A 21,631-nucleotide genomic window follows, 5' to 3' on the forward strand; every position below is an offset into this window, starting at 1 on the left:
AAAATGGCGGGAAGGTGGACATTAACACCACCGAATGAGGTGCAACATCGACGTATGGGAAAGACACAACACCAATGAGATGTCTCTCTTGCCTCCGCCTAGGGAACCATCACCACCATTCTGTGATATGGGTGGCCCATTGGAGAAACCATAAGTGGTGTGGCAATGCCTTCTGTCCGGCGCCCCTGAGCCGCCCCGTGTGGGACGTTGTTGGCCTAGGGGTGCCGAACAACGTTTTAGGCTACGCCGGACCGAACCTGCGTTTGGGGGCCGCGACTGGGTGCCCATTCCTTTCTGGCACCTCGGATAGCTACTTTGGGGGGCCTTTGGAGGGCGTCACTGGAGATGTTCTAAGCCCTCTACTCAATCTCGTATCTCAAAATATGCAGCATGTCGGGTAAGGGCAAAGCCACATTTGTGAAGACCTTTGTATTACGTTCATTTCACACTCCCTAAATGATGTATGTGATAATCCCACCGACAGTCCTTCTTTTCCTTTCGCAAAATGGACGATGTATTGAAGCTAACATCCAAAAAAAAAAATCGCTATCGGTTGTGGTAGCAGGGGACACACCAGTAAATAACACTCCGCGAGCACAACATCTCTAACTCTCGGTAGTGAAAGAGCAATTGTGGCAATGATGGTGTATCGTCTCTGGATGAATATGAAAAAAAGCTTCCAGATGGGTTGTGGGGCCATCTCCACAAAGCCAAGTTGTCCATTGTGTGGATCTTGGTGTCTAAAAAAATACCATTTTTAGAGCCACTTTTTTCAAAGTGTAGGAACTACTTTTAAATTCACAATAAATTTGAAATTCTAAAGTGTCTCTAAAAATAGTTAGAAACACTTTAATGATTTTTAGAGACGCTTCTAAGTGGCTCTAAATTGATAGAGTGACGTAGTGAAAACCGTGACCCACAAAACCTAAACAACACTCATGACCGTGCGTTTCCTCACCCGTGCCTTGAGCAAGCTGACAGATTTTGCATGCGTTTCCTAAGGGTCCGTTTGGTTGCAGACCAAAAGAGGGATGGGAGGGGATGGTTCTAATTTTGCATGCGTTTGGTTGTAAATTAGGAGGGATGGTACCATCCACTCAACAGAATATACCTCAAAGATGCTGAATCAAGTGATCCCACCAAATTGGCCGGACCTCCCAATCCACGTTTTTCTAATTTGTGGACCAATTCCTAATCTCTCTTCCTGGCACTAATCCTGCGCCGCCGCCCCATCGAACCTCACTGTGCCGCCGCCCATCGAACTCACTGCCCCTCCTCATCTCCCAGAGCCGCCGTCGGGCTTGGGGAGGCCGCCGTCGGGGCCAACCACCTCGCGCATCGTGACAGCATGGGGAGGCCGCCGGTGAGGCCCGCCACCTCGCGCGTCGTGGGCAGGCTTCGGGAGGCCGCCGGCGAGGCCCGCCTCCTCGCGCGTCGTGGCGGCTTCGGGAGGCCGCCGGCGAGGCCCGCCTCCTCGCGCGTCGTGGCGGCTTCGGGAGGCCGCCGACGAGGCCCGCCTCCTCCCGCGTCGTGGCGGCGTGGGGAGGCCGCCGGCGAGGCCCGCCACCTCGTGCGTCATGGCGGCGTGGGGAGGCCGCCGGCGAGGCCCGCCTCCTCGCGCGTCGTGGCGGCTTCGGGAGGCCGCCGGTGAGGCCCGCCTCCTCGCGCGTCGTGGCGGCTTCGGGAGGCCGCCGACGAGGCCCGCCTCCTCACGCGTCGTGGCGGCGTGGGGAGGCCGCCGGCGAGGCCCGCCACCTCGTGCGTCGTTGCGGCGTGGCGGCGTGGGGAGGCCGCCGGCGAGGCCACCTCGCACATCGTGGCGGCGTGGGCAGGCGCTTGATGTCGCCCGTGTCGACTCTCCACCATTCCTTTTTTTTTTGCTAATTTCAATTTGCCTTGTTAACCAACTACTGCTGACTATTATAAGCTAATCACATTCCATCCCGTCCCTAAATTCTTGGAACCAAACAAAATAAGGGATCACTTCAATTGGAATCATCCCATCCACCAAATCTGATCCATCCCATCCCATACATGTTTGTCCATCAACCAAACGGACCCTTAAGCTCGCAGACGAAAGGAACGCATGGCTGCTGGTGGACTGAACACCATGGCGCACGTTGTTGCCGGACAAAGATAAAAACGCATGTTGTCGCTGTACACTCCCAGCCACAAGTGCCGGCTGGTGTGGGCCTGCCGTCGCATTGCTGACTCCTCCTCTCCCGTCCCGTGAACCTCATCCCAAGTTGGTGCGTTACAAGCAAACAAGAGAGCTTCACGGGCTGGTTCTCATGTTTTGCACTTAGCACTTGCGTTGTCGGAAAATTGCAACTCTACTCGCATTGTTTCCAGGACATGCCGACACGCGAGCTGATCGAGCTGATCCATCAAACACAAGATGAGATCATGTTGCGCAACCCTATCTTTAGCTAGCTTACCAACTGGTCTTCACGGCCAAAATAGCCATAATCTGTTTCTTACGGCATAATAACCATGATCGTCCTGTTGCAACTTACACAACCTGAAACTCAGTTTGCAGCAGCCCAACGGCAAGGCCCTCTTCCTCAAAACCACAAACTTGCAACACCCAACAGCCAAAACACCCCATTCCTCACCATACAAATACCCCGCCATGCGCAGCTTAGCTTGAACAACCCACCACAATCATTCTAGCTAGCACCGAGCTGAGCTCCCGAAATCCCCCATCCAGGAGAAAATTTGTACTTTGTCGTGTGACATGGCTAACAAGAAGATGGTGGCGCTAGCGGCGCTCCTCGTCCTCGCGGTGGCTCTGGCCGCGGCGCCCTTGCCCGCGCACGCCGTGTGCGACATGAGCAACGACGACTTCATGTTGTGCCAGCCCGCGGCGGCGGCGACGACGGGCCCGATGCCGGACCCGTCGGCGGAGTGCTGCGCCACGCTGGGGAAGGCGGACCTCAAGTGCCTCTGCGGCTACAAGAACTCCCCCTGGCTCAACCTCTACAACATCGACCCCAAGCGAGCCATGGAGCTGCCGGGCAAATGCGGCCTCACCACGCCACCAGACTGCTAGATGGACAACCATCCATGGTCCTCAAGCAAGGGATCTACGCGGTATAAATGGATGGGCCCTGGAGGTATATACGATCTGCTAAGCCGTGTATATGCTCTCATCTTGTGGTATGTGTTGGTGTGTCAACAGCTTCGTTGCCATGTACGCGTGGAGTACGTAGTGACGATGTATGTGTGTGACTATGTCATCTGAACAATTTCCCTAATACGTACTATGATGTGGTGCCAGGGTGTTGGGTCTGTAAATAATCAGGGATAAAACCTGAATATAAATGTTATGCACAGGCCGAGTAACTATTCTCTTTTTTTATAAGTAAAAATTGAAGCACATGAAGAAAAAAAAAGATGCACTTGTTTTTGGCTGCATCACAACAAATCAGTACTAGTATCATGTGACGCTGAATTGTTGGCCACACTAGGTTATTCCACCAAGAACACCATCGAACGTGCATTCAGACATATTTTAGACTGAAAACATTCAGACATCTCGACGAGTCACATTCATCAATCGCAGCATCCAACACCACCAACTCTCATGTCCAGAGTCCGCAGCAGATTTACCCAAGATGCCGCAGTAAATCTCCAGATGAACTTATCTCTTCACAGAAACTCAGCTGAGGTTGATTCTCAATTATGATCCACAAGTTGATAAACTCCAAGATGGCTTGTAGGTCTGGAGCCCCACGAATGTCAGTGATCAGTGAGTTATCTCGCAAATCCTCGGCAACAGATTTTTTATTTTTTGAAACGGGGCAAAAGCTTCGCCCCAATCTATTAATTAAGAACATTTATTGTTACAAAATAGTCTGGACAAAATACAAACAAAAAAACGGGATTACTCTCCCGTTAAGATATGGCCCAACTTTTTCACACCGACGGTCACCCACAAGCGAGCTTCCCTTTTCATTTTTTCTAGGAGAACTAAAGGCGGCGTATGCTTGCTATTGAAAACTCTTGCATTCCGTTTGTTCCAAATATCCCAATTGACGATGAGGGCGAGGGAGGCGATGGCTTTGCGGTTTGGTATATGAGCATTCGTCATGTTTCGCCACCAAAGCTCAATAGAAAGGTTAACTAGGTTGGATGTCAGGGATGTGCAACCATTGTTGGAGATAGCTCCAAAGACGAATGGAGAACCTACACTTGACGAAGAGGGAAGAGGTGGACAACCGAGTCCATGGTTTGGTTGCATAGAAGGGCAAAGGCCACAATCAGGTCACCCACGAGATTTTTGCAGCCGGTTGATGGTCCATATGTGGTTTTGAGTAAGAAGCCAAGCGAAAAATTTCTCCTTGGGGGGAGCCCAAGCCTTCCAAACCACGCTCTGAAAAAAGGAGGAGATGGAGCCAATGAATTGCAACTCGTAGGCTGACTTCGTGGAATATTGGCTATTTGTTGTAAGGTTCCAAGAGATCTCATCATCAGTATCCTCTACAAGGTGAACCTCATGAACCTTGACCCAAAGATCGACGAATTGGTGTAGGTGATCCCTTGTGAAGTTTTCCATATCAATCTTTCCCACCCAAGCATTATCCTTCAAGTCTTGGTTTACTTTCCAAGATTTTCTATGGGAGGGTGCATAAATTAGGAGTGCAATTTCCTTTGGCTTCCTCCCCACAAGCCACGCGCATCCCAAAAAGGGGTCTTACGACCATTGCCAGCGGAGATGTTGGTTGCCGCGTAGAAAAGGTCCATGTCTTTTTGGAGCAAGGGTTTCCATAGCCGACGCAAATGTTTGAGGATTCCGTCCATTCTAGCCTCGGCCAACGAAGGCGAAGGGTCGTAGCGAATTTGTCTAAGTTCTTGACCCCAAGACCGCCATGCTTCGTGGGCCAGCACACAATTAACCTTGCATTTTGCTCCGGTAGTGGTTTCCTTGGCCCGCCAAACGAAAGCTCGTTCGATCTTGTTGATGAATTTGATGGTTTCGGGCGGGACTACAAGAGGAGTGAGGTACTATGTGGCTTGAGATGTAATTACCGATCTAACAAGCGCCGCACTGCCGAACGTGGTGATGAGGTTCCCTTTCCACGTAGGAAGCTTCCCCGCACACTTATCTTCAAGATGTTAGAAATCCACACGTTTTATTTGCCACACTGAAAGAGGGAGCCCAATATATTTCATCGGAAAGGTAGTACGCGACGCCCGAATGCCCTCAACGATGGCATCGAGGTCCACATCCCCGCAGCGAATAGGCACAGCCGAGCTCTTTTGGAAGTTTGTGCAAAGACCGGTGACCTCACCAAAACTTTCAAGAATGGCTGCCAAGTTATTAATGTCTTCTTTCAATGAAGCAACAAACACTGCCGCATCATCTGCATAGAGAGAAGTCCTAAGGATGGTGCCCCGCCCCCGAAGATTATGAAGGAGGCCATGCCTAGTAGCACTATCACGGATTTGGTTGAGCGGGTCAATGGCAAGAACGAATAGGAGCGGTGAGAGAGGGTCTCCTGATGGAGGCCCCGTCCATGCACAATGGGGCTGCCGGCCACGCCATAAAGGAGAGCCCGCGGTGAGGAGGTGGTGAGCAAAGCGGTGACCCAATTTCGGAATCGGCTCAAGAAACCGCTGCGTTGGAGAAGGTCCACAATGTACTCCCAACGGATAGAGTCGAATGCCTTCCTAATGTCTAGCTTGAAGAGCAAAGCCGCCGTCTTGCTTTTGTGGAGACGCTTAGCATGATTTTTGACATAGAGAAAGTTGTCGTGGATACTCCTTTTCTTGATGAAGGCGCTTTGGGCATTCGACACAAGGTCGTTCATGATGGGGCCTAGTCGAAGCGTGAGGACCTTTGCAATGATTTTGGCGATGGCATGGATTAGGCTAATGGGCCTAAAGTCGAAGATATCCTCGGGCCCCTCCTTCTTTGGCAAAAGGGTCACGTTGGCGGAGTTGAGCAAATGAAATTTGGCCACATGAAGGTTTTTGAATTGTTGCACCACATTCATGACATTGGTTTTAATGATCTCCCAAGACTTCTTGAAGAAAAGGCCGGTGAAACCATCCGGTCCGGGAGCCTTGTCACCGGGCATTTGATCAATAGCACACTTGACCTCTTGCTCGGATATTGGGTCACCAAGCATATGTAACTCCGAATCTTCGAACCGGAGCTCATCCCAATTGAAATATTGCTTCCTCGGCTCCCCCGCCCAATGACCATTGCGAAATGTTGATGGACGACTTCTTCCTTTGTAATATGATCGGTGACCCACCCATGGTTGTGCTTGAGGCGATATATGTGATTTTTCCTTCTTCTAGCGTTGACCAACTTTCCTTGGGTGAACGGAACCTTAGAGCATGCTTGAAGCGAAAGGTCATTGCGATGGCCGTGATTGAGAGGGCTAGAAAGAAGCAATACGCTCGCATATCCAACATCAAGGAGGGTGATGCTAACACTATATTCGGCAACAGATTTTCGCTTTGCTCCCCTTGCAGTCACAAAACTTATCAGGTTTGGGGCAATTTGGTTCTGCTCCGACCCTCAAGCCATCTGTCAGGCCACGAATCTAATGTACTTGATATCCTCTGTTGTTCCTCATAACTTTCAACAAGTTCGTAAAATCGGAGATAACATTAGACTATTAACCACGAATTGTTCGACAGCACTGCGATTCAGACATCTTTCTGACGGAAAACATTCAGACATCTCGACGAGTTCCATCAATTCATTCAGCAGTCGCTGAGGACGACAGGGCCACTAATTCCCCTGCTCAGACTCTGCAGCAGTTTTGCCGTGGATGAGCCTGAGCGCGAAAGCCTGCATCGAAAGCAGGATCCTCCTCAACTGCTCCTCCGTCTCTGGGTCGATCAGGTTCCCGTCGCCGTCGAACTTGCTGGTCGGATGGTTCGCCTGGACGAACCCCTCGGGCTTGTTGACGAAGTGGATGTCCAGGAACACCCCGACCTGCCGGACGTGGTAGACCATCCGCTTCCCGCCGGACTTCCCCGACGCGCTGACGACGGCGGCGGCCCTGTCCGCCCACACGTTGGGCGGCCGCGACCCCCAGTCCAGCGCGTTCTTCAGCGGGCCAGAGATGGAGTAGTTGTACTCGGGCGAGGCGAAGAGGAAGCAGTCAGCGTCGCGGACCCTGTCCCGGAACGCCTCGACAGCTGCCGGGAACACGCTGCCGCCGTTGTTCTCGAGGTCGGTGTTGAGGAGCGGCAGGTCGGAGATGTCGACGTGGTCGATCTGCAGCCCCGGGATGGACTCCTCGCACATCTTCGCGGCTTTTGCGCACGCACAGCAATAGAATGAACACCTCAGTTTCAGAGTTGATGCTGATCGATCAGTACGCAAGAAAAGCTGGCCGGATATGGAGGTGCTTACCGGCGCGGATGAGGCCGGTGTTGGCCGACGACCGGCGGAGCGAGCCGGAGATCGCCGCTACTCTCAACGTCCGCTTCGCCCGTTTCGCCGGTGCGGCTGCCGTCGTCGAGCCTTCCATATCTGTTCAGGGCTGGAATTCCTAGCTTGATTGGTGTGTGCGGATGAAGCGGTTCCGACTGTTGTGTCCACAGACCGAGGTGGACTTTGTATGTAGCTGTCTTGACCAGACGTGCTCGCGGTGCGGATAAAGTTATGGCGCGAACCTTTTGGCTAGTCGTTGCCAACTTTGAATTTCGACGGATGAAGAGTCGATCACGAGGCCTGGGACCCTCCTGATACATAAGCGAAAATTTCTTGAAGATGATCGTGTCACTTTCTGGTAGGCCATGCTAGGATGGGAGTGCTGTACACCGACCTGGTCGGCGTGTACGGACCACCGCACACCCCACCGACCAGGCCGGTTTTGCCTGCTAGGATTACCATTTTTTTTTCTTTCGTGGGAGAGCAAACCGCATCTCGATAGATTATCCAAAAAAATCCATGTCTTATATGTTGCTTGGGCCTATGGGCTGAAACTACGGACACAAATTTTACATTTTGTATACTTTCCGCAGCCCAACCGGTGTAGAATCTCCTTACGCGCTCGCACCCATTGTCACGGCCTCACGGGTCACGCTCAGCCCAACTAGCCACTATCAGAAGCTGTTCGTTGTCGAAATCGTTAAAAAAAGGCCGACCTTTGCGAAGGGAAGGCAACTCGCTCCGCAAGCGAAAAGTGGCGAGCTGTGATGCTAGAAAATCCCTGGAAGGTGGTCTCCCTGCTCACCACATGTCGCAAGAGGAAACAAGATGGGGATGAGGGAGGAGATAGAAGACTGGGTTGTGTCAGTTTTTCCCTTTTTCTTCTAGATTCGTTTTTTCAAATGAAATATCTTGAGAACCATAAGTCCAAATTGCGAACCGTTTTCACTTTTGAGATCTTCGCGTCGAGATCTTCAAAACTAGATCCCATGTTGATAGGTTTGAAGATACTTTTTTTTCGTACTTCCAATAATATTATGATTGTACCTGTGGTGTGTACCTAACTGTACTCGTGTTTCAACTGATAAGTACTTCTGCTTTTAGTGTATTTGGTGCAATTTTCCCCTTACTCGCTAATTGTACTCGTCCGTGTGCGGGACTGTACTTGTACTTACGCGCTGATCTGCACTCGCTCATGTGCGCATCGTACTTCGTACATGTACTTGCTCGTGTTCACGATCGTACATGCTCGTATGCGCATTTGTGCCCGCTCGTCTGTGTGATCGTACTTGTACTCGCCGTGTGTTCAACCTGCACTCGTGTGTTGTGTGTGACTGTATCCGTGCGCGTCATGCATCGTACTCGCCGTGCGTGTGATCGTATCTTGTACTTGCTGCGTGTGTTTAATCAGTACTCGTGTGTTGTGCGTGATCAGCACTCGCTCGTGTGCACGTATCGCATTCCGCTGCAGTGCGTGATTATACTTGCTCGTCTATGTAACTGTACTCGGGTGCTGTACTCGTCATCCCTTCGTGCTTCGTATGTAGGTACGCGTGGCCGGACGTACGCGTCTACGATCGCGGCCGGACGTATGCGGCAGTTTGCTAGTAGGTACAAGTAAAAGCCAAGCTAGCTAGTTTACAGATTGTGTCACGTATATGCAGGCTGAAGTTCTTTTTGCATGGAGAGCCTTGTAGTTGCGCGGGGAGCCACACCATGAAACGTACGTGTACGCGCGGGAGCCGGCGTAGTACTTCCGTCCAGAACGTGCGCGGGAGCTGTACTTCCGTCCCGAACGCTGCGGTTTGCTTTCTGAGAAGCTACCACGTGTCGATCGCACGTTGATTACGCGGGAGGAAGTTCCCTTTACGAAGATCGGCCTCCAGGTAGTGATTCCCGTTCGTTGTTTGTTGCACAAATTACCAACATTTGGTACGGAGTATTTTGTTTTGCAAATAGGTTCAAATCCATCAAAACATGTACTCTCACAAGTGGAGCTCGCATTTCAGTGCTTAAGTGGGATTTCAAAATTCTCAAATTCATCGGGTTTGCTACATATTTATCGACTGATTCTCCATTCTTTGTGAATCGAATCTTTTTGTCTTTTTTATGTCAGATTCTTCGACGTTGCACTGGAGCACTGGCGGAGCTATGTGGATGCCGGGGGGGGGGGCACCGCCCCCAACTTTTGACCATTCTCTGAAGATTTTTTTTGGCGATAGGGTTAAATGGAATTTTTTAACCTTTTGCCCCCCCCCACAAACGTAGAGATTTTACATTTCGCCCCCCCCCCCCCCCAACACTTCTTGCCTAGCTCCGCCACTGCGCCGGAGTGTTATATATATAACGTCCCATTTTTGTGTATAGCATAAGAAAAAAAATAAATGAATTAGTGCTAGGAGGAACTAGACACTAAATGATATAGTAGAAGCGGGACCTCGGCGTGAGAATTCCAGAAATTCGCTCCTGACAGGATTTGAACTCTGGTCGTTGGGGTGTGCCACTGCGACCCCAACCACTGGGCTATGCCCACGTCCTCTGTGTATCGCATAAGATTAAGCTCAGCTCTTGGTCGCTGTGACGATGTTCTTTTCCAGAAAGCTTATCGTACGTGTTGAGTGGATGTGGTAGGATGCAAAAGCTTTGGTCGGCGATCAAGCTTCATGGCCTTTGCTGGCTCCTGCTGAGACTTCACATGTACGGCGGATACAAGTCTGCCTTGCCAGTAAATTTTTGCGTGTAGTTTTCTCTTTCTTTTCATTTTTTTTTCCTTCCTTTGCATAAATTATAGCGTATTAATTCCACTAGTATTTACATGATTTGTAACATGTAAGTTTAGGCAAAAAAAAATACTGTAATTATTGTCTTTAAATCAAGTAAATTAGATTTTCGTAATGTATTTTGTATAATTTTGTGTCTAGCATATTACAGCCATTACAGTAGTTTCTACATGATATGGGAAACGGTAATATTTAGCATGGTATGTAATTTTCGGCAAAAGGTCCTATAAATTTGCTTCTGAAACTATGTTAGTGATATTTTCCTTATATTCTTTATAAAAGTTTTCTATTTATCAAGTTACAATCCATTACACTAATGTTCTCTATTTAATTTTGGGCAAACAAAACTGTAATTTCCTTCATGTAAACTATTTTTTTTTTGTCTTTTTTTCAAATAATTTGTTTATTGCCAGAGATCGTTAATGATTTAACAAGTAGCTTGTCTACAAAGATCGTTAATAATTTAGTCTAAGTGTTTGGGGATTTTTCACATGCCACATGCCATCCAGTCATTGGAAGAAAATTTAACTTCTGACGAATTGAAAAACAGTGGAATGACACATATATGTAAGGGTTATGGGGGATTTCTCTCATGGATTTTTTTTTTTTGACTTACTACGAGTTGACAAACAGTTGACCGATAAATAGATATAGTCCCAAATTAATTAGCGAGCACATATTATATTGATGAAATTTTACATTTCTATCTTTTTAAAGAAAATGCAACCACAATTTAGGTACATCTACCAAACCGTCCGAAAGGTCTTAGGTGCGCGGCGGACAGAAAACCGCGCCTAGCCGCGTGCCCTAAAGGTAGTTTTCAATCCAGAGCGGTCCAATAAAGTGTTTGGCATCCCGAGACCATCCCTGCTCCACAGGGCTCCTTGCGGGAGCGACGGACGTAACAAGGTGATGACGTGGGGAGTGGCTACCATCTGTGTCATTGACACAACGACTGGTCCATATGCCCCACAATTCTCATCTCTCTTTTATGTCTCTCACCTGGTCTTTCATTTATACTGCCCATGGATATGCTTTCCCACTGAAAACTTGCCGCCGCTGGCACACACTTACCCCTCGCAAGCATGGCACAGAAAGCTCCCAAACCTTCATCAAAGACGAAGGCTACGAAGCTGGCAAGTCCGAAGGGCGCGAAGGGCCTTCAACAAGCCGTGCAAGGCGCGGCAGCGAATAAGAAGCCAGATTCATGGTCGCGATAATATTGGGATAGAGACGTGGTGCGTCATCGGTTCGACATGACGGTACCGAAAGGTCAGCACTCACGATGATGGTCGAGGACGGCAATAATCAGCTAGCTCTTGTGGCGATAGAGCAAAACGACGACACGAGAATGTTGTTCATGGGCAACATGATCCGGTGGGAAATGGGGCCGGCAATGGCAACCTAAAGCGCAGATAAGGGCGCTGCCTGGGGCGGCGACGGAGATGGCGGGTGAGAATTGGGCAGGAAATTGCTTGTTTATGACTTGTGTGCTACTGACGGAAGCACCCTAGCTGGCCAAGAGGAAAACACGGGAGGACACACTTATTGTCCGGCCCACTTAATGGACGGTTCAACTGGTCCACACGAATCGGGGCTGCTAAAGCGTGCCTGGCTTGCCGACCAGCCCATTTGAACGGTTTCAAATGGAAAAAGTTCAAAACAAACCTTCAACTTGTAGACGAAAGATAAATCGAACCCTGAACTTCCAATCCCAGGAATCGGCACTCTGAACTTTGCAATCCTGGTCTAATTAAAACCTTCCAATAGGTTGAGTCTGAATTCGCTGACGTGGCATTGGTCAAAGCCCGGATTGTTGACTAGGCCTACCGTCATTGTTAACAGTAAATAAGAAATATAAAAGGAGAATGCTCGAGTTCCAGCAACCGGCAAATTGGCGTTCGTGGAAGTGAACCACCATGCCCCCGCAGCCGGTGAACTAGCACTAGTGGAGGTGCTTGGGCCTGTTGTTCCGTGGAGGGTTGCCGCTGCCAGACATGTTGTGGCACGGGCACAAGAGGGAGTCCAGGGCGGTGGCGTCGACAGCTTCAGGTCACCAGCGGCGGTGAATTCCTGGCCACGTGGAGTATTGGCGGCGTATGTCTGGAACCCTCGTGGGCTCGTATTCGAATCAAGCATGTCATACATGGGAGGCTGCATGGAGTAGGCAGTCCAGGGACGGCGCCGGTTGATGCATGCGGTTGGCACGTCCGTTGGGAACCCCAAGAGGAAGGTGTGATGCGCACAGCGGCAAGTTTCCCTCAGTAAGAAACCAAGGTTTAATCGGACCAGTAGGAGTCAAGAAGCACGTTGAAGGTTGATGGCGGCGAGATGTAGTGCGGCGCAACACCGGTGATTCCGGCGCCAACGTGGAACCTGCACAACACAACCAAAGTACTTTGCCCCAACGAAACAGGTGAGGTTGTCAATCTCACCGGCTTGCTGTAACAAAGAGTTAACCGTATTGTGTGGAAGATGATTGTTTGCGAGAAAACAGTAGAACAAGTATTGCGATAGATTGTATTTCGGTAAAGAGAATTGGACCGGGGTCCACGAGTTCACTAGAGGTGTCTCTCCCATAAGACGAACAGACATGTTGGGTGAACAAATTACAGCTTGGGCAATTGACAAATAAAGAGAGCATGACCATGCACATACATATCATGATGAGTATAGTGAGATTTAATTGGGCATTACGACAAAGTACATATACCGTCATCCAACCGCATCTATGCCTAAAAAGTCCACCTTCGAGTTATCATCCGAACCCCTTCCGGTATTAAGTTGCTAACAACGGACAATTGCATTAAGTATGGTGCGTAATGTAACTAGTGACTACATCCTTGAACATAGCACTAATGTTTTATCCCTAGTGGCAACAGCACAACACAACCTTAGAACTTTCTCGTCACTTGTCCCGGTGTCAATGCGAGCATGAACCCACTATCGAGCATAAGTACTCCCTCTTGGAGTTAATAGCAAAAACTTGGCCGGAGTATCTACTAGTAACGGAGAGCATGCAAGATCATAAACAACACATAGATATAACTTTGATAATCAACATAACAAGTATTCTCTATTCATCGGATCCCAACAAACGCAACATATAGAATTACGGATAGATGATCTTGATCATGTTAGGCAGCTCACAAGATCCGACAATGATAGCACAATGGGGAGAAGACAACCATCTAGCTACTGCTATGGACCCATAGTCCAGGGGTAGACTACTCACACATCACACCGGAGGCGACCATGGCGGCGTAGAGTCCTCCGGGAGATGATTCCCCTCTCCGGCAGGTGCCGGAGGCGATCTCCTGGATCCCCCGAGATGGGATCGGCGTTGGCGGCGTCTCCGGAAGGTTTTCCGTATCGTGGCTCTCGATGCGGGGGTTTCGTCACGGAGACTTTTTATAGGCGGAAGGGCAGGTCAAGAGGCGGCACGGGGCCCCACACCACGGGCCGCGCGGCCGGGGGGGCCGCGCCGCCCTAGGGTGTGGCCCCTCCGTGGCCCCTCTTCGTCTCTCCTTCGGACTTCCGGAAGCTTCGTGAGAAAATAGGCCCCTGGGCTTTGATTTCGTCCAATTCCGAGAATATTTCCCTACTAGGATTTCGAAACCAAAAACAGCAGAAACGAAGAATCGGCACTTCGGCATCTTGTTAATAGGTTAGTTCCGGAAAATGCACGAATATGACATAAAGTGTGCATAAAACATGTAGATAACATCAATAATGTGGCATGGAACATAAGAAATTATCGATACGTCGGAGACGTATCAGCATCCCCAAGCTTAGTTCTCGCTCGTCCCGAGCGGGTAAAACGATAACACGGATAATTTCGGAGTGACATGCCATCATAATCTTGATCATACTATTTGTAAAGCATATGTAGTGAATGCAGCGATCAAAACAATGTATATGACATGAGTAAACAAGTGAATCATATAGCAAAGACTTTTCATGAATAGCACTTCAAGACAAGCATCAATAAGTCTTGCATAAGAGTTAACTCATAAAGCAATAATTCAAAGTAAAGGCATTGAAGCAACACAAAAGAAGATTAAGTTTCAGCGGTTGCTTTCAACTTGTAACATGTATATCTCATGGATATTGTCAACATAGAGTAATATAATAGATGCAATAAGCAAGTATGTAGGGATCAATGCACAGTTCACACAAGTGTTTGCTTCTTGAGGTGGAGAGAAATAGGTGAACTGACTCAACATTGAAAGTAAAAGAATGGTCCTCCATAGAGGAAAAGCATCGATTGCTATATTTGTGCTAGAGCTTTGATTTTGAAAACATGAAACAATTTTGTCAACGGTAGTAATAAAGCATATGCATCATGTAAATTATATCTTATAAGTTGCAAGCCTCATGCATAGTGTACTAATAGTGCCCGCACCTTGTCCTAATTAGCTTGGACTACCGGATCATCACAATGCATTGTTTTTACCAAGTGTCACAAAGGGGTACCTCTATGCCGCCTGTACAAAGGTCTAAGGAGAAAGCTCGCATTGGATTTCTCGCTATTGATTATTCTTCAACTTAGACATCCATACCGGGACAACATAGACAACAGATAATGGACTCCTCTTTTATGCATAAGCATATACCAACAATTAATAATTTTCTCATTTGAGATTTGAGGATTGTTGTCCAAAATCGAAACTTCCACCATGGAGCATGGCTTTAGTTAGCGGCCCAATGTTCTTCTCTAACATATGCATGCTTAACCATATGGTGGTAGATCTCTCTTACTTCGAGACAAGACGGACATGCATAGCAACTCACATGAAATTCAACAATGAAAAGTTGATGGCGTCCCCGAGTGAACATGGTTATCGCACAACAAGCAACTTAATAAGAGATAAAGTGCATAATTACATATTCAATACCACAATAGTTTTTAAGCTATTTGTCCCATGAGCTATATATTGCAAAGGTGAATGATGGAATTTTAAAGGTAGCACTCAAGCAATTTACTTTGGAATGGCGGAAAAATACCATGTAGTATAGGTAGGTATGGTGGACACAAATGGCATAGTGGTTGGCTCAAGTATTTTGGATGCATGAGAAGTATTCCCTCTCGATACAAGGTTTAGGCTAGCAAGGCTTATTTGAAACAAACACAAGGATGAACCGGTGCAGCAAAACTCACATAAAAGACATATTGAAAACATTATAAGACTCTACACCGTCTTCCTTGTTGTTCAAACTCAATACTAGAAATTATCTAGACCTTAGAGAAACCAAATATGCAAACCAAATTTTAGCATGCTCTATGTATTTATTCATTAATGGGTGCAAAGCATATGATGCAAGAGCTTAATCATGAGCACAACAATTGCCAAGTATCACATTACCCAAGACATTTATAGCAATTACTACATGTATCATTTTCCAATTCCAACCATATAACAATTTAACGAAGGAGAAACTTCGCCATGAATACTATGAGTAGAAACCAAGGACATACTTGTCCATATGCTACAGCGGAGCGTGTCTCTCTCCCATAAAGTGAATGCTAGGATCCATTTTATTCAAACAAAACAAAAAAACAAAAACAAACCGACGCTCCAAGAAAAAGCACATAAGATGTGATGGAATAAAAATATAGTTTCAGGGGAGGAACCCGATAATGTTGTCGATGAAGAAGGGGATGCCTTGGGCATCCCCAAGCTTAGACGCTTGAGTCTTCTTGATATATGCAGGGGTGAACCGCCGGGTGCATCCCCAAGCTTAGAGCTTTCACTCTCCTTGATCATGTTGCATCATACTCCTCTCTTGATCCTTGAAAACTTCCTCCACACCAAACTCGAAACAACTCATTAGAGGGTTAGTGCACAATATAAATTGACATATTCAGAGGTGACACAATCATTCTTAACACTTCTGGACATTGCATAATGCTACTGGACATTAATGGATCAAAGAAATTCATCCAACATAGCGAAAGAGGCAATGCGAAATAAAAGGCAGAATCTGTCAAAACATAACAGTTCGTATTGACGAATTTTAAAATGGCACCAGACTTGCTCAAATGAAAATGCTCAAATTGAATGAAAGTTGCGTACATATCTGAGGATCATGCACGTAAATTGGCTTAATTTTCTGAGCTACCTACAGGGAGGTGGACTCAGATTCGTGACAGCAAAGAAATCTGGAACTGTGCAGTAATCCAAATCTAGTACTTTCTTTTCTATCAACGGCTTAACTTGGCACAACAAAACACAAAACTAAGATAAGGAGAGGTTGCTACAGTAGTAAACAACTTCCAAGACACAAAATAAAAACAAAGTACTGTAGGTAAAAACATGGGTTGTCTCCCATAAGCGCTTTTCTTTAACGCCTTTCAGCTAGGCGCAGAAAGTGTGTATCAAGTATTATCAAGAGACGAAGTGTCAACATTACCTTGGGCTTTACCCTTACCTTTCTTATTGTTTTTCTTTCCCTTTGGTTTAGGAAATGTATGAGTTTCCCCCGGTATAGAGGTGAATTTCAGAGTGCCTTCTCCAACATCAATGACTGCTCCCAATAGTTTCAGCAGGGATCTTCCGAGTGTGAGTTTTCCTGTTTCAACAACAAGATAATCAATGGATATTGTTCTTCCAAGAATGGTTGTATGCACACCTGCGGCTATTCCTTTAGGAATTATAGTAGAGTTATCAATGAGAGTTATTTCTTCTCCTCCTTCCTCGACTCCCCAAAGTTTCAAATATTTATAAATACTTTCAGTGCATAAGGCAAAATTCATACATAATATCACGAGTAGGCGTGGAGAGTTCGATCACCGATGACAATTTTAACAGCAGGATCCCACATTGAGAGTTTAGAGTTCACTAAGACTTGTTCAAGACGATTACGAACGTGGCAATAATTATCATTCAAGCGAGATGTACTTATCTCGAGATTATTTAATCTACTATAAATGCTAGTGAGGACTCGAATCAAAGTTATTAGCTGAATCATGTGATGCAACCAACTTCTTTATGGCATTAAAAGCTTGATCCCCATTGCAATGAAGGAAATCTCCCCCACTAAAGTATCCAAAGCATATCTATAGCGAACCATAAGACCAAAATAAAAATTACTAAGGAGCAAACTTAGAGTCATTTGAGGTTCAGTTTTACGATAAGAAGTAAAAATTCTAGACCAAGCATCCTTAAAACTCTCCTCATCCCCTTGTTTAAAAGTGAAGACTAATTCTTCAGGCGAAGAAGTAACAGGTTCAGAGCTAGACATAGTAACAAAAGTAACTAATTTTTTTGTGTTTTTGATATAGAGTGCAAGACAATAAATAAAGCAAACTAGATAAAGTAAATGCAAGTAAACTAATTTTTTTTGTGTTTTTGATATAGCAAACAAGATAGCAAATAAAGTAAAACTAGCAACTAATTTTTTTTGTATTTTGATTTAGTGCAGCAAACAAAGTAGTAAATAAAATTAAGCAAGACAAAAACAAAGTAAAGAGATTGAGAAGTGGAGACTCCCCTTGCAGCGTGTCTTGATCTCCCCGGCAACGGCGCCAGAAATTTGCTTGATGCGTGTGGTTGGCACGTCCGTTGGGAACCCCAAGAGGAAGGTGTGATGCGCACAGCGGCAAGTTTCCCTCGTAAGAAACCAAGGTTTAATCGGACCAGTAGGAGTCAAGAAGCACGTTGAAGGTTGATGGCGGCGAGATGTAGTGCGGCGCAACACCGGTGATTCCGGCGCCAACGTGGAACCTGCACAACACAACCAAAGTACTTTGCCCCAACGAAACAGTGAGGTTGTCAATCTCACCGGCTTGCTGTAACAAAGAGTTAACCGTATTGTGTGGAAGATGATTGTTTGCGGAAAACAAGTAGAACAAGTATTGCGATAGATTGTATTTCGATAAAGAGAATTGGACCGGGGTCCACAGTTCACTAGAGGTGTCTCTCCCATAAGACGAACAGCATGTTGGGTGAACAAATTACAGTTGGGCAATTGACAAATAAAGAGAGCATGACCATGCACATACATATCATGATGAGTATAGTGAGATTTAATTGGGCATTACGACAAAGTACATAGACCGTCATCCAACCGCATCTATGCCTAAAAGTCCACCTTCAGGTTATCATCCGAACCCCTTCCAGTATTAAGTTGCTAACAACGGACAATTGCATTAAGTATGGTGCGTAATGTAACTAGTGACTACATCCTTGAACATAGCACTAATGTTTTATCCCTAGTGGCAACAGACACAACACAACCTTAGAACTTTCTCATCACCGTCCCGGTGTCAATGCGGGCATGAACCCACTATCGAGCATAAGTACTCCCTCTTGGAGTTAATAGCAAAAACTTGGCCGAGTATCTACTAGTAACGGAGAGCATGCAAGATCATAAACAACACATAGATATAACTTTGATAATCAACATAACAAGTATTCTCTATTCATCGGATCCCAACAAACGCAACATATAGAATTACGGATAGATGATCTTGATCATGTTAGGCAGCTCACAAGATCCGACAATGATAGCACAATGGGGAGAAGACAACCATCTAGCTACTGCTATGGACCCATAGTCCAGGGGTAGACTACTCACACATCACACCGGAGGCGACCATGGCGGCGTAGAGTCCTCCGGGAGATGATTCCCCTCTCCGGCGAGGTGCCGGAGGCGATCTCCTGGATCCCCCGAGATGGGATCGGCGTTGGCGGCGTCTCCGGATGGTTTTCCGTATCGTGGCTCTCGGTGCCGGGGGTTTCGTCACGGAGACTTTTTATAGGCGGAAGGGCAGGTCAAGAGGCGGCACGGGGCCCCACACCACGGGGCCGCGCGGCCAAGGGGGCCGCGCCGCCCTAGGGTGTGGCCCCTCCGTGGCCCCTCTTCGTCTCTCCTTCGGACTTCGGAAGCTTCGTGAGAAAATAGGCCCCCGGGCTTTGATTTCGTCCAATTCCGAGAATATTTCCTTACTAGGATTTCTGAAACCAAAAACAGCAGAAAACAGAATCGGCACTTCGGCATCTTGTTAATAGGTTAGTTCCAGAAAATGCACGAATATGACATAAAGTGTGCATAAAACATGTAGATAACATCAATAATGTGGCATGGAACATAAGAAATTATCGATACGTCGGAGACGTATCACCGGTCATCGGCGCGCCACTGCTTTCCTTCGATGCAGGGGTGTGGGGGAGCCGTCGACCGACGCGGGAAATCCGTGAGGATGGGGCACCCCGGATCCGGCGAGATCAAGGAAGGGCGGCCATCCCGCACGGCGGCGCACAACCGTGAAGGGTCAGGCGAGCGACATGGAATTTTGGGAAGATGATGGATATGACACATAGGCCTCAATTGTCAGTGAGAGTAGCACATTTTCCTAGCAGGAATTGTAGTATCCTAGTGTGCCAAACAGCTCCAGGGTCCAAAATAGACCGAGATTGCAAAGTTCAGAGTGCCAATTTTCGGGATTAGAAGTTCAGGGTTCGATTTATCTTTTGTCTACAAATTAAAGGTTCGTTTTGGACTTTTTTCGTTTCAAAACAGTCAAAACCTGCTAGATCGCCCTAATAAGGACGCGTAGCCTGTATCAATTTGCTGCACCAGTGCGCAGTGTGAAGAAGAGCCCTACACATCGTAGACGGGTAATGGGCCATAAAAAACTCATTGTTTGGTGGTCTGCACAGAGTTTTTTTTCTCATGGAGATTTTGCTCTGTCCATTGGTAGGTCGGTTTTCAAGCTTCATAGGAGCCCAGAATGGCCCTCTGTTGTTTGGTTGCAACTCATAATCTGCTTCTGCTTACCTCTTCCCTTCAGTGGTGAGGTTACCAGCGATTAACAGCAGAAACAAAAACACAATCACAGTTCAGGCAAACTTAGCACTGATCATAGACGACACAACATTGTTCAAACATGGTCATAATTCAGGACACATCAAAGGTGATCATAGTTCAACAGACGACACGAACAACAACTAGACCGAGACATGGTAGCAGCGACACAGAACCAGGTAAGCTTCAGACATGATTTTCGAAGACGACACACATGGTGGCATCGCCATGGTAATGACACATGGTCATCACCTCAGTGCAGGTGTGGTTGAAGATGACTACACTGTACTCGAAGTAGGATACCTTTTTAAAGATGAGGAACTGGCATACCTGCAGCTGATGAGTGACGGCGAAGCCTGCCCACCCCTGTTCGATGTATGCGTCATCGCCTTCTCTCACCGTAGTCATCCTCCAGTTGCAGCCAGTGTTGGTGGTGACGATGATGTTCGAAGGGATTTCTCTGAACCACCTGACGAAATCTTGAGGGATCCGGAGCCGATTGAAGGTGGGCCTGAAAACGATGCGCAGGAACTGGTCCAGCCCTGCGTCCTGCTGGAAGTAGCCGATGTTAGCCTCCTTTCGCTTCTTCGATGGTTCCTCATCGGGGGTCTCAGTAGGTGACCCAAACTTGAGCTTCTCAGTCTGCCACAAGAACACATGGCATTCGAGGTGTGCCTGCTCACAAGTATATAGATGAAAACGAACATTGAAAACATGTGATGCCTCATACATTGACTCACACAGCAGCTCAAGGGACTTCCCTCAAACTAATTCTAGTGTGTAAATAATCACACACACACACAACTAAGTTTGAAAGCAGCACCTTGCCTTCCAGTGTGCCATTGTTCAATCATTGGCCAATGCACTAGACATACAAAATGAGGCCTCATATATTGGATCACACGACAGGCAAAGTAACTGTCCGCAAAGTAATTCTTATGTGCAGGTAATATGGCACACATTACTAGGTTTGTGGGCAGCACCCTGTCTTCCATTGTGCCACAGTTAAATCATTGGTCATTGCAGAACTGAAGAAGTACACACATGGAAAGGAAGGCAGCATATGCCTCATACAATGAGGACATATGGAGGATATGTTTGATCAGAACCAATGGCATGGTCATGTTCAGTCATGCCATAGGTTATGATCAATCATCTCCTCACATTATGATTCCCGGTTACAATCATCGGCCTAGTTTAATCAGAAACAACATAATCTAGAACAAATTAGCACAACTCATTCCGCACAGGAATCTGAACATGCTAAAATCCAGCACAAAAAATCCTTCCCCTCTTTGCATGCACAGTAAAATTTGGCAGTTTCAGCAATCCACAGTCCGATCTAGGAAGGATCTACCGCGATTGGAGATTAGAGTAACAGATCTAAGAAAATCGAGCCGTGAACACCAAGACCTCGACAAGAACAGCAAGCAATGGCGAGGAACATCTTGCAAACATCAATCTGAACCAATTCTAATGGAAACCCTAGCAGATCTAATGTAAATGTCGTCGCAACTTCCCGAGCATGGCATGTTCTGGCACAACGAGTAAGAAGGTGAGAAGGAGAGGTCGTTACCGCCATTGTTCTGGCTGACGACGAGCTCGTGGTCGCGGGCGAACTCGAGATGCCGATAAAGACTGT

General features: G+C 47.2%; 2 protein-coding genes across 2 annotated transcripts; one reads left to right on the forward strand and one right to left on the reverse strand.

Moving 5' to 3' along the window:
* The first annotated feature begins 2,563 nt into the window (after positions 1–2,563).
* On the forward strand, positions 2,564–3,298 carry LOC124668621 (putative lipid-transfer protein DIR1). The gene has a single exon (XM_047205732.1). The coding sequence runs from the start codon at positions 2,738–2,740 to the stop codon at positions 3,050–3,052; it is 315 nt and encodes a 104-aa protein (XP_047061688.1). The 5' UTR covers positions 2,564–2,737; the 3' UTR covers positions 3,053–3,298.
* A 3,149-nt stretch (positions 3,299–6,447) lies between these two features.
* On the reverse strand, positions 6,448–7,622 carry LOC124666344 (probable NADPH:quinone oxidoreductase 2). Its single transcript, XM_047203685.1, has 2 exons — positions 7,379–7,622; positions 6,448–7,278 (listed from the first exon to the last, which is right to left on the reverse strand). The coding sequence occupies exons 1-2, from the start codon at positions 7,494–7,496 to the stop codon at positions 6,749–6,751; spliced, it is 648 nt and encodes a 215-aa protein (XP_047059641.1). The 5' UTR covers positions 7,497–7,622; the 3' UTR covers positions 6,448–6,748.
* Positions 7,623–21,631: the final 14,009 nt, after the last annotated feature.

Source organism: Lolium rigidum, chromosome 6, assembly GCF_022539505.1.
Source record: "Lolium rigidum isolate FL_2022 chromosome 6, APGP_CSIRO_Lrig_0.1, whole genome shotgun sequence".
NCBI classification, from domain to species: domain Eukaryota; kingdom Viridiplantae; phylum Streptophyta; class Magnoliopsida; order Poales; family Poaceae; genus Lolium; species Lolium rigidum.